Source organism: Rutidosis leptorrhynchoides, chromosome 8 (genome assembly GCF_046630445.1).
Source record: "Rutidosis leptorrhynchoides isolate AG116_Rl617_1_P2 chromosome 8, CSIRO_AGI_Rlap_v1, whole genome shotgun sequence".
Taxonomy (NCBI): domain Eukaryota; kingdom Viridiplantae; phylum Streptophyta; class Magnoliopsida; order Asterales; family Asteraceae; genus Rutidosis; species Rutidosis leptorrhynchoides.
The window spans coordinates 368,263,894-368,277,568 of record NC_092340.1 but is presented as its reverse complement, the minus strand read 5'-3'; the positions used below and the strand labels follow the sequence as shown (position 1 = coordinate 368,277,568).

Sequence of the window (13,675 nt, the reverse complement as noted above, 5' to 3'; positions counted from 1 at the left end):
AATAAACATGCTTTAAAGTGTCAACCAAAAGGTTAGTGAGTTCATAGGTTTATCATAAAACAATAAAATTCATCATTTTGATAGACCACAAGATTTAAATACTGCATGATACAAATGGGCCCGAATTCTATACCCACCTGTAATGAACATGCGATATCTTTTAAATACAGTACACCTTTCTCGTGTACGAAATCCATTTTTCATAAATCTTAGTAACCGTACACATATCTCGTGCACAAAAACTAATACACATAACCCGTGCATAAAAAACATTCTCTCGATACATAACATTCATATCAATTGGTGGCAATTATCATGTCCACATAATTCAAAGGTGGCAATTATCATGTCCACATAATTCAACGGTGGCAATTATCATGTCCACATAATTCAACGGTGGCAATTATCATGTCCACATAATTCAATACTAATCCGCAGAACTTCTGTCTGCATAATAATTCATTCGAGGAATGTTTTGCTTGTGTCTATCTCGTCAAACATTTATAAAAGCATTTCATGTATTCGCAGTTCAAAATATATTTCAAAAGCATTTAATAAAACAGTTGTAAAAACAGCGCATGTATTCTCAGTCCCAAAAATGTAAAGAGTAAAAAAAAGAATCAAATGAACTCACCATACTGTATTTTGTAGTAAAAATACATATGACAATATTGAACAAGTGTAGGGTTGGCCTCGGATTCACGAACCTATATCATTTATATATATATATATATATATATATATATATATATATATATATATATATATATATATATATTAACACATATAATGGTAATCGAACAAATGTATATATTATTAGTAATTTAATTGTTATTTTAATTACGTGTTTCATTAATTACCTAACTAATTATATTTATTAATATAAAATATTAAAATAGTCATGTTAGATGTAGTAAATATAGTTTTATATAACTATGAGTTATTTGATAAAATAATATTGATAATAATAAATAAAAAGATATTTTATTTTATAATAATAGTAGTAATAATAACAAAAATAATAATAATAAAAAAATTCTAATAATGATAATAATAATATTAATGATAATAATTTTAATAATCATATTGCTAATGACAATAATATTAATGTTTATGATAATTTTAATAATAATAATAATACTTAATAATAATAATAATAATAATAATAATAATAATAATAATAATAATAATAATAATAATAATAATAATAATAATAATGAGTAATAAGTAAACTACCTCAAATAAGTAGTCTTTTTAAAAAAAATTGCTCAAGTCCGGGTTTGAACCCGCGACGTCCCGCTAACTCGATATTTATTTAAACCCATTTCAGTTTCCTTTCTCCTTCTTCATCAACTCGACCAGAGATCATAATGAAGATCATAATCATAAGCATAATTACACTACATGATCATCATCAGTCATCATTATTTATATCATCATCATCTTACCTCATAATCATCTCCATCATCCCATCATCATCAACTTAATATCATTACATCCATAATCGATTATCATTTAGTAAATAACATGATCATAACCATTATCATCAAATCATGATACCTATCATTTAACTTCGTCAACTTAATCATCTTATCATCATTATATTATCATCAATTCAAATCATCTATCGTTAGCATCCTAATCAACTCCATTATCATCATCATAAACTCACCATTCACGTAGCATCACCATACATATATCATCGTGTATTAACTCCAATAACAGAAACGAGTAACTACCCCTTAATCGATATCACAATCCAACTCATCTAATTGTCTTAATAACCATCATCATCTATTGTTATTTTTTGTATCATTCGTGAGTTATATTATTATCATCTTCCATTAGTATCACCATTTCTATCATTTAGCATCATCATCATTGTTTATTATAATATTATCGTTATTAATTTGCGTATGAAAAATATCAACATGAAACTCCTACGGCCCATATATACCCTAGCCCAACTGACCTGCTTGTTTCACGGCCCAAACAAATGTAAATGGCCCAAGACATTTACGTTAGATATTATAACAGGAATTCAGAATTAGTTGCTGTCTCAATCTCCATTACATTTCACCCCATCATCATCAATATCATTATTTATCATCATCAATTATACGCATCAATTATCCTTCAAGTTTCGTCATCAACTTTGATATGAAGCTTCATTATCTCACCCCACACCGGAGCTCCATCAAGATCCGATCCAACAGTTGGATTATTCTCATTGAACGTACCAAAATATATAACATTGACAATTATGATAACAAGAATTTTATGAAACAAACGACTTGTTGATGGCTTGGGCTTCGTAACAGTAACAACAGAACTCGAGACTGCAGTAGCCAAACAGTGGTGTATCTATGGTGGTTGGCTTCTGTTTGTTTGACAGAGTACAGGAAGAAAATAACAGCAACGTAGCAGTCCTGCTGTTTGTCGACTAGAAGGAAAAATAAATAAATAATTAAACCGAAGTTGAGTATATAGCATAGTGGTGTTTCTTGTGGTGGTGGCGACGATAGTGGTGATGGGTGGTTAAGTAGTTGCGAAGAAGGAGACCCACAATGGGTGTGGTTAAGGTGATGGTTTATTGTGATTCACTACGATAGAGGGTGAGAGATATATATAGAGAGAGAGAAGAAGAAAGAGAGAGATGGAGGTCGGTTTGTGGTGGTTTCATTGTGACCGATGGGGTGGCGATGGTTGTTGATCGAGAGAAAAAAATATATAATAAGATAACGATGGTGGTGGTTCTCTGAATTAAACAAGAAAAATACGGTGGTGGATGGTGATGGTCCCGGTGGTTAGGGTGGTAGCCGATGGTTGAGGTGAGGTGCTCTGTGATGGTATTCGGTGGTGTGTTGTTTATGGTGATGAGTGTGATGGATGGTTGAAGATTGAAGCCGATGGAATATAGATGGAGATGGTGACGGTTGGTTTGTCTTAACGAAAGAAGGTGGTGTTTAGGGTGGCTTACAGTGGAAGGTGGTGGTGAGTGGTAGTGCCGGTGAAGAATCATGGTGGTGATAGACCGACGATTGAAGAAGTGAAACTAGGTGATCTGTGTATATGCTAACTCATGTATCTATATGTACATGTATATAACTAGAATTTTTATATAATATATTAAAAATTATAATATAATAATAAACTTACAGCTCATAAACGTGCACCATATAAAATAGTTTAGCCGCCCCTTGATATTTATCAACAGCTTTTAGCACGGATTAATATTTCGTACTCCGTTGTTACTTAGTGGCGAATAAAAAGTTCTCAGAAAAATCCCAAACTCTCACAGTAATTATCTTTATTTATTTCAGTCATTATGGTATAAAATTCGGTCATTAATTATTAAATAAAAATTACATTAATTATTCACTCCCAACCCCAAGTAAAATATAAAAAGTTCTAAAATTTAATAAACATCTCTTAAATACATTTTTAATAAGCATAAAATTTATAGAACTCATTTTCGTATCACCGTTTATTTTAAAATCATATAAGTTTGAATTTAACTTACTTAATATCAATCGGAACATCAAATGAGTATTACAATCATTTAACATTTATACTTTATTCATATATATATATATAGATATAGATATATTCTAAATAATAATTATTATAATATCCTATTTTTATTTTATTTTACATAATTAAATTTTTAATAGCAATAACATATAATATTTCAAATTATATTTTCAATTACCATATATATATGTATATATATATGCACATATCTATATACAATTAATTGTTCGTGAATCGTCGAGAGCAGTCGAAGTTCAATTGAATATATGAAATAGTTTAAAATATTTGCGACTCAACATTACAGACTTTGTTTATCGTGTCGAAATAATATAAAGATTAAGTTTAAAATTAGTCAGAAATTTCCGGGTCGTCACACATATAGAGGTGGTAATGTCATCTTTGAAGATAAAATGATATGACATTCAATATCGTACAGATAGTTTTACTAATCAGTTAGAAATATTATTTTGAATCTATCTAGTTTCGTATGAAATAGTTTGTGCATTTTCACATATGTTGTTGATGGATGCTCCGTATAATACTCAGAGGCGAAGCTAGGATTTACATATGGGGGTGGCTTAGTCGTTAATCGGATGATTACAAAAGATGTTACATTAACAAGTCATAATATTACATTTGATATTTGGAACTTAAGAGAGACTTACAATTATTTGTGCATATTAATACAAATGAAACTTGAGTCTTGATTGGGCCTTGGGGGAGGCTAAACACCCCTCAGTCCCCCCCTTGTCTCCGCCATTGATAATACCAAGATTTATAAGTTGTCTTTTTTGAAATCGTCGGTGTAACTCGACCAGCAAAACTTTTTATATACTAACATTCTTCTTTTCTTAATGAATATGGAAGAAAAGTAAAAACTTTATTTGGGCATTAAATTATTTAAAGTTGGCTTTTGACAAAACGTATGAATCGTGACTTATACAGATAGAGATTTGTCTTTAATGAATACATGTGAAAATGTATTTTCATGAGCTTATAAGTTATTTTGTAGATGACATATTTAGCATAACATTATTTAAAAGTTGCAAAAAATATTTTAAGGCATAATAATGTATTTGGAAGCAGTGGCCGTATCCAAAAGATTTGGTTTAGCGTGGGCAAAAATATGCTACAATAGCTAAAGTCTAAAACTAATCAAAGTTAGGCCGTTTTCTAATGACTATTTGGTACTGTGACGAGGTCACGGATTTGTTCAAGGAATTTCGATCCGAAGCCGTGTGGGAACGAATGGTCGGACAGGCCAAACTGACGAAAAAACGTATCACGTTGTAATGTAGGAACGTGTGGAGCCTTCCCGCTTCGAACGGTCGAGATGATGATACGTATTCGCATGAATCGGGATCTCCGACTCGCTATGGCCGTTAAATTGTTATTATTTTTAATAAGTAATTTTTAGGATTAATAAGTAATTTTAGGACTTTTTTTTTGCAACTTTTAATTGTAACCGTTTCAGGACTTTTTTTTTAAATAAAAGTGTATTTTAGAACTTTAAATGTATTTTTTAATTTAATATTTGTTCGTATTTTTATTAATTCTATTTAATAATGTGTTAAAAATATATAAGAAAATGTATAGATAAATAATTGGTGGACCTTATCTACTCTCTCCAAGACACTGAACTGACAATCGTCCAAATTCACCTGTTTTTTCACCAATGTCAGTCCAGTCAGCGTCCAGTCATCAGCAATACACTGAACTAACACTGAACTGACGCGTCACAATAAACAAATTTAGTGTCGATAAAGAATTAAATTTTGTTTGGTGCCAAATTGCTAAAAAAGAAGAAACTATCGGGCTAAATTAATTCAACAAATGGATGCATGTTTTTGAGCCTCCAACGAGTAAACCCCGCCGTTTTACGCCAAAACCCTACCGGAGAATCGGAGATGGCCTCTCAACCACAAAAGAAGAAACAGAGAATGAGAAATTCAGTCAAAGGAGACGCTGGTAAACTCGACCGTTTTGACTCGCTTCCATGGACTTCATCTCTTCCCGGTGCAGATGAAGATCCCTTCTCTACGTTCGCCGGATTAAATGACTTCGAAGGCGGTTCGTATATACTCTAATATCTAACTCATTCTGTTCATTAATATTATTGTATATGGTATGGTTTTAGCATTTCGAGCTCAAATTGCTTGTAAACGACCAGTTAATGAATGCAGAGTTGTGCCTATAGGGTTTCCTGTTTGATATAATGAATTTCTTTTGATTTGAATTTGAACGTATCTTTTTTTTTTTTTTTATAATTCACATTATGCTGTGTAACTAATAAATGTATACTTAAGCTGTATTCATATTGTTGATTTGATAGGGTTTATCATATTTCAGCTCAAACTGCTTGTCAATTTCTCATTATTGAGTACCAAATCATGATTTTAGGGTTTGCTATTACATAAACTGAGTTTCAAGTGAATATGTTATTTGTAATTGATCTACATTAGGCCTTCGATTTAAAAGTGTGTGAATTAGCTGTATCTATTTTACATTTTTATGAAACGATTAAGAAGATTTATGCTGTCTTATTAATGATTTATTAACTTAAATAAGCTGTATTTTGTTGTGGTAGGTGTTTTATCACTTGAAGAGATTGATGAATCAGAGTACGGGTTAGATCTTCCTAAAGGATTTCAAAAAGGTGCGAAAAAGCAGGAGAAACTGACAAAAAGGAAACGGGAAGAAACTGACAATGGTGAAGTTACTGTCGAGGAGAAAAAAGATGGTGAGGGTGAAGAGGAGGTTAAAAAGAAGAAAAAGAAAACGAAAAAGAAAAAGAAGAAAGCTAAAAAGACCGAAGAATCCGCGGATAAAACAAAGAAAACTGAAGAGTCTAAGGAATCCGTGGATAATGAAGAAGCGGTTACTGGTGATATGTCATAAGTTTGTTTGAAGTTTATTTTTGTTCTTAAAGACTTATACTTTAAAGTTTTGTTACTCTTATGATATGTCATAAGTTTGTTTGAAGTTTATTTTTGTTCTTAAATAGTTGCAGATATCAATATCAATGAAAAAAGTGAAGTTGAAGATCAATTTGATGATAGTGAGTATCATGCTTGGTATGAACTCAGGCTTCATCCATTGTTATTGAAGTCAATCGTCAGACTCAAGTTTAAAGAACCAACCCCGATTCAGAAAGCTTGTATACCTGCAGGTGCTCATCAAGGAAAGGTTAGTTTAGATTAATATAAAGAGGCTGATTTCAATTATTGACAACTTTAGACTCCCTTGTTATAATCTTATCACTTTATGTTTTACGTTTTACGTTTGTCGTTACAGGATGTCATTGGAGCTGCAGAGACAGGATCTGGTAAAACACTGGCATTTGGAATACCAATTTTACAACGTTTACTTGACGAAAGAGAGAAATTCGAGAGGCAGATTGAACAAAAAGGGCAGGCAGATGAAAAAATTGTTTCAAGAGGTTTTTTAAGAGCACTTATTATTACTCCAACTAGGGAGCTTGCACTTCAGGTACTTTTAAGTTTATACACTCTATTGATTTGTATATTTCATTAGTTCAGAAAAATGGATTCAACCCTCGTAAAAATGCTGTTTGTTTCCTATTATATATTTTTTTTTTCTGATCAGGTAACTGATCATCTGAAGCAAGTGGCGACAGGGACCAATGTTAGGGTTGTCCCGATTGTCGGTGGAATGTCAACCGAAAAGCAAGAACGGCTTTTGAAAGGTAGGCCCGAGATTGTTGTAGGTACTCCCGGGAGGCTATGGGAACTAATGTCGGGTGGAGAAGTTCATCTTGTTGAGGTAAGTTGCAGAGTATAGGTGTCAAGATGGGCGGGTTTTCAGGAAAATGTGGTCGGGCTGAGAGGGAATGTTTAATATTTGTTGAAGTCATGTATCTAATCTTGAGTTATTGATGACTTTTGCAGTTACATTCATTGTCATTCTTTGTGCTGGATGAGGCTGATCGAATGATAGATAATGGTCATTTTCATGAGTTGCAGTCCATTATTGATATGCTTCCAATGGTTAAAGAAGGACATGCAGAGGATACTATAAACTGTGTGACAGCTACAGGCATTCAAAGGAAGAAAAGGCAGACATTTGTGTTCTCTGCGACTATTGCCTTATCATCTGATTTTAGGAAAAAACTTAAACGTGGATCTGTGAAACCGAAGTTAGAAGGTGAACTGAATTCGATTGAAGCTCTTTCTGAACGCGCTGGCATGCGATCCAATGCAGCTGTTATTGATCTGACTAATGCATTAATCATGGCAAATAAACTTGAGGAGTCATTCATTGAGTATGTTCTTCTCTGATCCCTTTGTTTTATGTTTTCGCATGAAAAACAACTTATGTCAGTATTTGTGATCAATGTGACCCAAAAGGATGCTTGGGGCTTCACATAAGTCACTGTCATCTTTATTTAGTATTTCTGTTCATTTTTTGTTGGTGGACAATACTAGGGATGCAATTTCCTTTAATTGAAGATTTACAAATATATTCATTCTTTTTCTTCTTCTCTATATAATTAATAGTTGAAGAACAGTCCAGTCCAATTAATAGGACGCCATTAGGCTAAAGACATTGTTTATAAAGCTGAACAAAAGAGTTTGAGGTGCATTGAAATATGCATCAAAGGGTAACACCTCCTATTTGGGTCTAAATTACTTGTCGCCATCTAAGAATGATATGTGTGCTTGGGGTTAACCCCCAATATGCCAAAAACGATTAAGAAGTATGCATTACAAGGCTTCTGATGACTGTAAGCATATCATGTCTTCCACGCATCAGGATAAAAAATTGACCGTTGTTGCATCTGCTTACTTGTTTTCATCAGATTGCAATAAAACTCTCAGTTATGTAACATTTTTCATTTCTTTCCTTTGGCATGATGGCATCTTGGGGGTTCACCTAAACATGCTACAAAAATTACACTCCCTCTTACCATTTTCGATGTGTGGACTTCAATGGTTGCACGCAGCTAAGACACCTTACATACAAAGTGTTAGCATTTGATGCAACTCTCAAATTAGCCTTTTGGTCAATTATTAAACAGTGTTTTGGAAAGGGCTTGCAACCTGTTAAATATAATCAGTATTAGTATAAGCTTATACAATTTCCTAGTTTATCTGTGTCTGTTTATTTACTAGTTATCTTGTTTCCTTTTTACCCATCTTGTATCTTCTATACATAGGTGTTTCACCTTTCATAGAAAGAACACAATATTTACTCAGAATCTGATTACACAACCCACTGAGTTCAATTCAATGAATATACATGTTCAAATTCATTTGTATATGAAAAGGAACCATGCTCTCCGGTTTAGGGTCTTTAGTTACTTTATTAATTACTGAAGTTCAAAGATTACAACCTCCAATTTCAGACCTAGATTCCGATTTGGGTTCAGATAATTATGCATGTTCATATATGGGTAACTTTAGTTGTATTGGATTCAATGACTACCCACGTTTGAATAATGTACGTACGATGAAGTCTAGTTTAAGTATCTTTGACCTTTAACATCTGTTGGTGATCCAAATCCATATTTGGTTGCTTTACTTAAATACAGTACTGAAACAATCCATGTTCAATTTGATCAACATTCTTTACAGGCCTACTCACAACCAGAGACTCGCTTATATACCAGTTGAGACAAATCAGTTATTTGAAAAGATGACTGTTTGTAGCTAGGTAAAGATGCCTGTTTGTATTTGGGTAGCCGTTATAATTGGTGGAATATATTTTATAATCTTATCTGTAGACTGTATATTCAAACATATATACCAAATCTGGACGTTAGAACCTATTAGTATTATTATCCTGACAACGTAAAGTTATAATATTTTTTTTTTCTTATCTGTATACCGTAGCTTTAAGAGTTCTACTGACTCTGGAGTTAGGATGTATTAGTATTTAGTATCCTGATATCATAACGCATCATAACTTATCAAATTTGAACATTTTTGTCTACATCTTATGAAGCTTTTTACATTGAATGATCAGAATGTATTGGTTTTTTCTCTTGTATGTTCAGGCACAATGCATGTGCATTTCAGTCAATCATAGGCTGCATGTGTATTTTGACTCGTTGGTATCAATGTTTGAACTTTTATCTTATTACCAAATGTGCAGGTGCAAGGAAGAAGATAAAGATGCATATTTGTATTATATTTTGTCTGTACATGGGCAGGGGCGCACTATTGTCTTTTGCACATCGATTGCAGCCCTGCGTCATATTTCATCTCTTCTGAAGATGCTTAATGTGAATGTTTGGACCCTTCATGCACAGATGCAACAGCGTGCTCGCCTCAAGGTTTGTTACTTTCTATGTAAAATTTCTTGCGCGAAAATTTCACAGTTTTATTCTACTAATCACTGTTCTAGCTTTCCTACATAACAAAACAGCGTCTAGTGTTTTTTTTTTTCGTTTCACGAAGCTCTAAATATTGACGTACGTTGCAGGCAATTGACCGTTTTCGTGGACATGAACACGGTATACTTGTTGCTACAGATGTTGCAGCTAGGGGTCTTGATATTCCCGGTGTTCGTACCGTTGTCCATTACCAACTTCCTCATTCTGCAGAAGTAAGCTAAATTATTTGTTTTTTCTTTTCTTTATTTGTTTGCCAATAAAGTTGGCAAGATGGGCGGGTTGGGTTACATGTTAATATCTTCCTAGTTTGAGCTGAGTTGAGCCCAAACACTTTTTTGTGCAAGTCTCTTAAATGTTTGCAATGTGTTAATTATTATTATTTCAAATATAATATAATATAATTATATTTATATACTCTTGGCAGGTTTATGTTCATAGAAGTGGAAGAACAGCTAGGGCTTCTGCTGATGGATGCAGCATTGCTCTGATTTCCCCAAAGGAAACATCCAAATTTACTTCTTTGTGCAAATCATTTTCAAAGGTCATTCATTAGACTATAATTAGTGATATTATTTAGAAAACTATATGGTCATGCACTAATATTTGTGTTTCAATTCATCCCTGTTTTGTACTCAGGAAACTTTTAGGCAGTTTCCCATAGAGGCTTCATACATGCCCGAGGTTTTTAAACGGCTATCTCTTGCACGACAAATAGACAGGGTTTTACGAAAGGAATCACAGGTAATCATATATTTGTTCTCCCGTGTTGCCGATCATACTTTCAGCTCCAATTCATTATCATATTACGTTTGAATGGCTATATATGCCACCTCGATAGCGACCTGCTGGGAAAATGGTGATCTAGTTTCAGTTTTTCAGACTCTTCATGATGAATTCTATGGATATCATTTCGATTTTTCTACAACTAAACACACTTTAATACATACAACATCTGAAACTATTTGACTAACTTGATCTGAACATACCATTTCTACTACATAGGTTGATATGATTTTGTAGCTGGAGAAAGTTCATTACTGCTGAGTTTTGAAATGTTCTCTTTATGGTTCCTAAATCAAGCAGCTTGTTTGGTTATTAAAAATCAAGTTGTAGTCTGTCATACACTTACCACAACTATAAGGCCCCGTTTGGCTCACTGAATCCAATGGGATTCCGGCAGAATTGGAATTGAATTTAGACACGACGCGTGTTCATATTTCCTGTGCGCTCAAAATACAGGATCAAAAGCCTCAGATGAATTTGTATCACCACACCAACCTTAGTTTTGTTTCTTAGCTTATAAAACTAGGATCCAAAGCCTTGTGGATTTATCAGGAATTTAATACAACAACAACAACAACAATACCCAATCCAACGAAAGTGGGGTATGGGGAAGGTGAGTGTAGACAATCATTCCTCGTACCCTAGATTAGAAGGAAGTCACTACTCCACCCGCGGGTATAGAACCCGCGCCTAGATATGGTCGTCCCTCCCTCTACTCTAGCGCAAAAGAGATCGCTAAATCAGTTCTTGGGATTTAAGGGCTTGCGTAACTACGATTTCTACTTTTTAGCTACATGAAATGTTTATTCTTATTTTGGTGTTCTTAATTTTTTTTCTTATAGGACAAGGCTGATAAAAGCTGGTTTAAACGAAATGCTGAATCAGTTGATCTGATAGTAGAGGAAAATGATAGTGAGGAGGAAAGAGTGAACAGTATCAGGAAAAAGAAAGCAAGTTCTGCCCAGCTGAAAAAGTTGCAACAGGTTCTCTCCTATTATCAGCTACTTAAACTAGAGTCTGTTCGCATTATACGCATTATACTTGCTGATATTGACTAATTGCCTGTGCGCTCAAAATGTAGGAGCTCAATTCATTGCTTTCTCGCCCACTACAACCTCAATCGTTCTCCAGTCGATATTTGGCAGGGGTAACCACTCGTACATACATTCCCTTTTCTATATGAAACTTTTAATTCTTTTAATTAAACTTCCTTTTGTGACTTTAACATCCGAGTTTATGTTGCAGGCTGGTATTTCACCTCTTCTTCAACAGCAATTTCAAGAATTAGCAAAACAGAAATATGGTGATGTCAGCAAAACAGGAGACAACAAGAAGAGGAAATTGGTTGTTATTGGTCAGGATTGTGTTGAACCACTTGAAGCACTCAGGAGTAGCGGTCAGGAGGTACCCCTAAGCTGACTCATCATACGTGCTTAATAGTTAATATATAAATATATCACCATAAATTAAGGACCAAGACTAATAATTCTTGGTCTTTGTTTACTTAAAAAAATGTGTAAAAAATAAGGTAAAATGTTTCTGTGTGCGTAAACAATTGTAATCACACTTATTGACTACACTACAATTACATTTTCAGGTTTCCATGGACACCAAAGGGGCAGTAGAAAAGCGGAGGAACTTAGAGAGCCTAAGAAGAAAGAGGAAAGAAGATAAAAAACGTACATTTCTTCTTCATAAAAGAAAACGGTACTTATATAACTGAAAATCATGTTTTTACATAGTTAATAACATTGCAATCTGTCATCCAGGTTTGCATGAACAAAAGCGAAAGAAGAGAAAGCAACTAAAAGCAGGAGGTGATTAAGATGAAGCTTATGGACCTAAATTATCGTTGTTGCACAACGAGGACCTGTGACCAAGACTCCATACTAGAAGAGGTCAAGATTTTGTTCGAATACTTTAATTTGATGAATCAATATTATTACTGTATAAGAGATGTAACATGCATTAATTTCTTCCATCTACACAAGACAATGGAATATATTGTGAACCCACAAAAGTTTGATGTATCATTTTTCTGTTTGTTGCCTTTTGTTTCTTGTCTCCAGCAAGTTTACTTTTTTCATCCAGGTCTTCCCAGCCGCCTAAACTAGATGATGTCTCAGTGACACTCCTTTTCTTATCACTTGAGCCGCGCTCCCCAGAATACCATGTTCTATATCAACATAATTGGTGGCACTTGCAGCTTTTGCTTCAATGCCTTGATTACTCTTTGGCCTTCCCCACACCATCTTAAATTCGCTGTTTCATTTGACCTTAAAATACGTTTAAAACTCATTCGTTTCATATAAATTTCATCTAACATGAACAATAAGTTTTATAAGTTACACTGGAAAAAATATTTTAAGTCAAAATATATGTGAAGTATTTTGGGGTTTTGTGGGGCCAATGATGTATCAATTATGATTGTCCACGAAGACTAAATATTGTTAGTAATTATAATTTTTTTAACAAAAATACAAAATGATTACATGGGATGTACATATGTTGCCTTACTTGCCTATATTATATAGCATTCCACGTTATCAAATTTATCAAATATTTAAAGACTGCAATGCTCTATGCTTAGACAATTGAAGATATTCTTGATGTACGTTTTCTAGTATCTCTATAGTTATTTGTTTCATGTGTAAGTTAATTGAGGTCATGCCATAATAACAATTCGTAAAGTACATAGTAGAGAACAATAGATTATAAGATACTATATAAGTCAAGGAAATAACATACAAAGCTACATGGTTTTAGTCTTTTAAATAGCTGTTTGTACGTTATTATGGGAGTCGAATATTACAAAGGGAGAAAATGATATACCAAAATGGATGGGTTAATAAATAATGACGGTCCTAACGAATACGTTTAGAAAAATACTTAAATGTAAAATTTCTTTCTCTAAAAAACAACCAAAATTAATCAATGGATACGAGTAGAAGCAGGGGAATTAGCATATATTGTCCAAGTAATGTGGAATAAAACCAGGGTTAA

At 33.4% G+C, this 13,675-nt stretch overlaps 1 protein-coding gene across 2 annotated transcripts; it reads left to right on the top strand.

The window, feature by feature from the left end:
* Positions 1-5,379: 5,379 nt before the first annotated feature.
* LOC139861561 (DEAD-box ATP-dependent RNA helicase 13) lies at positions 5,380-12,702 on the top strand. Of its 2 annotated transcripts, none has more exons than XM_071849992.1 (15): positions 5,380-5,604; positions 6,122-6,418; positions 6,545-6,720; positions 6,829-7,023; positions 7,141-7,317; positions 7,443-7,816; positions 9,649-9,829; positions 9,979-10,101; positions 10,314-10,430; positions 10,526-10,630; positions 11,515-11,655; positions 11,754-11,819; positions 11,918-12,076; positions 12,270-12,351; positions 12,442-12,702. In XM_071849992.1, the coding sequence occupies exons 1-15, from the start codon at positions 5,442-5,444 to the stop codon at positions 12,495-12,497; spliced, it is 2,412 nt and encodes an 803-aa protein (XP_071706093.1). In that variant the 5' UTR covers positions 5,380-5,441; the 3' UTR covers positions 12,498-12,702. The 2 variants fall into 2 exon arrangements, with proteins under 2 accessions (XP_071706093.1, XP_071706092.1); XM_071849991.1 differs by having other exon boundaries at positions 6,539-6,720.
* The last annotated feature ends 973 nt before the right edge of the window (positions 12,703-13,675 follow it).